The sequence below is a fragment of the Cariama cristata genome, unplaced genomic scaffold (assembly GCF_000690535.1).
Source record: "Cariama cristata isolate BGI_N322 unplaced genomic scaffold, ASM69053v1 scaffold12893, whole genome shotgun sequence".
In the NCBI taxonomy this organism is placed as follows: Eukaryota; Metazoa; Chordata; class Aves; order Cariamiformes; family Cariamidae; genus Cariama; species Cariama cristata.
The window spans coordinates 570-3101 of NW_009610188.1; the positions used below are offsets into that span (position 1 = coordinate 570).

The window sequence follows — 2532 nt, forward strand, 5'->3', positions numbered from 1 at the left end:
AACTAACATTTCCTCTTAATGCCTGTGCCAGTAATTAGGGGCTCTTTTTCCAGGACTGAGTCATCATCTTTTGATAATACACTGTTTAAAACTAATTCAGTGTTTGAGTTAGCAGTATAACTATCAATAACCACATGCTATCGTTAACAATAATAAATAAGGTTCCTCTTGCAAGAGAAGTCAATAATGATTAACCAAGAGTGGCCCACCTCGTGCTGATAACGCAGAGATCCCTACAGTTTACAGATGTGTGCCTAACTCTCTTTGACAGCAATCTTTTTCTTTTTAAAAGAATATGAAAACACATTACCTTAAAGAGCTAGGTTTCCATAACTTGTGAAATACTTTGTAAGCCCCTGTAATTGAAATGACATGTGTAATTGCCATAACATGCAATCATTCTGACAAATAACGGCTTATTTGGCCATGGTACCGGCAGACACGGAACCCCTCTGAATTACAGTTTAGCAACTTGGCACAAAGGATGCCGAAACCATAAGTAAAATTAACCTATTGCTTCAAATCAATGGTTTTCAAAGTGTTGTTATCTCACAGTACTGTCATGCTATGTGTTTTTGCTAGCCCTTCTGAAAAAGAAACAACTCCTAGCTCATGGCAACTACAAAGGAGTGTGTGTGTACATGTGTGTGTAAATACATACAGAAAAGTGTCACAGAATGGGTTCTTCAGCCCACCCCAATTTTTGGGTAACTTCTATGATGTGTTCATCTATGTAGATCCCTACAGCTGTTGACTCTGAGCTATGCTTCCTGTTTAGAGTTCTTGCAGCTCTAAAGTCTCCAGGTTCTTTACATTCTTGACCTACTCACCTCTTGGTTAGCTCCCATTTCTATTCTGGGAAAAACTTGAAGCACTCAAGGAAGGAACAGTACAGCTTCAGGCTCTATTTTTTCAGACCCTTTCTTCAAGGTTTTAGGTTTGGTTTTTTTGATTCACAAATAAAACCAGAACATGAAAGGCAAATCCAGTAGAACACTATGTAACAGATGTCCTCAATTCTGCCTCCATTAGCCAAGCTGAAGGGTAGAACACGTATCTTTTCTCTAATGCTCTGTCTTGATTAACTGTGTGATAAGTTAGTTCATCTGTTTGCTCTTTCTTGTAGCATCTTTATTCTGTGTTAGTTGATAGGAAATGTAGTTACAGGAAAACCCCCAACAGTCATATCAACAGCTTTCTCTCAAAAGCAAGAGAAATGGAAAGACGCTGTATTTTGAGCACAAACATTATGTTGGCACTTCCTACACGTTTCAAGCACACAGAAGAAGTCTCCTGAAGACTCTCTAAGCAGCTTTCCACCTCCATGGCCCAACAGTGCTTTACAAATGAGACCTCTCGGCTTTGAGAAGGCAGTAACATCACTCGTTACAGCAAACAAGTATTTGAAGTGAAAAATCCTTAGCTTTTTGTTTTATCTCAATGAGCAAATGTTTACCATATAACATTTCCTAAAGGAAAAAAATAATTATATTATTTCATATTTGACTGTTAACAACATTTTCCAATGGGATCTCTAGACCTCCCTAGACACAAATACATATAAACACATAACCTCAGCCCTGAAAATTTTACAGTATGAACAGACAAAATAAAGAAGGAATCATCCCTAATTTGCAGACAAGGCTTAACATATGAGTCACTCGCTAAGTCTATAGCACAGCTAAGAACCAAATACAAGTCCCTTATTATCCAGCCTAATGCTCCAAAAGACACAAATCTCCTAGTTAAAATTACTGCTCTTGTTTTCTTCAGATTTTCTGGGTCTGACTGTTTCTAGCTTTTCAGGGAGGAATTATGATTTATCCAAATCAATGCTTAGTCTGAAAAGGCAAAAGAAAACCTGACAGGTCATGCAACTCGTTGTTAAAATTTTTTAAAAATGCATACGATTGCATAAAAACCCCAACATTTCAACATCTTTCCTCTGGGAGCATATTCCATGATATTTTAGAATATTTTTGTCAGTTTTTAAATAAAATCAATGTGTGCAATAAATCTTCATCTACAAGTTATTGCTTGTTTTTGTTTCTTCTCCACTCAGAAAGAAGTGTCTCTTAGTAGGCAACCATCAAAAACTCCCAGAAAAGCTTAATGCTGATTAAAATCGTTCGTACATTTTCTCATCCACTGTTAACTGACTGCAATATCTACTTTATTCTGTCGTTGTTTTCAATGTAAAAGCTATAAAAGGAACACACTTTCTTATCCTTCTGAGATTCTTCATTCTTTCCGAGTGTTTCTTATATCAAGAACCTTAAATATCAGTAACTTCATAATAAAGCTGATTTGCTTCTCCAACACATTTACTCTTCCTAATTCTTTTTCCAAAAGAAAATGACTTACCAACACAGATCAAGTGAATTAGAGCCCATAAATAACCATTTGGATCAAACTGCAATAAAGAACATCTACATAAATAAATGCACGTCCATGTAAACATACATATCGCTATTTCCCTGCAGTTAGCTTCACAAAGGAAGTACAGCGAGTGGAAGTTATGCTACAGGGAAA

General features: G+C 36.5%; 1 protein-coding gene across 1 annotated transcript in view; it reads right to left on the bottom strand.

Annotated features, from left to right (window-relative positions):
• Positions 1-310: 310 nt before the first annotated feature.
• Positions 311-2532, bottom strand: part of TMEM241 (transmembrane protein 241) — a gene marked incomplete at both ends in the record, with an annotated part of 16587 nt that continues 14365 nt past the window's right edge. Inside the window, 2 exons of the mRNA XM_009697791.1 lie at positions 311-356; positions 2365-2413. Of these exons, the coding sequence (XP_009696093.1) occupies positions 311-356; positions 2365-2413 (95 nt within the window). The remainder of the gene's footprint in view (positions 357-2364; positions 2414-2532) is intronic.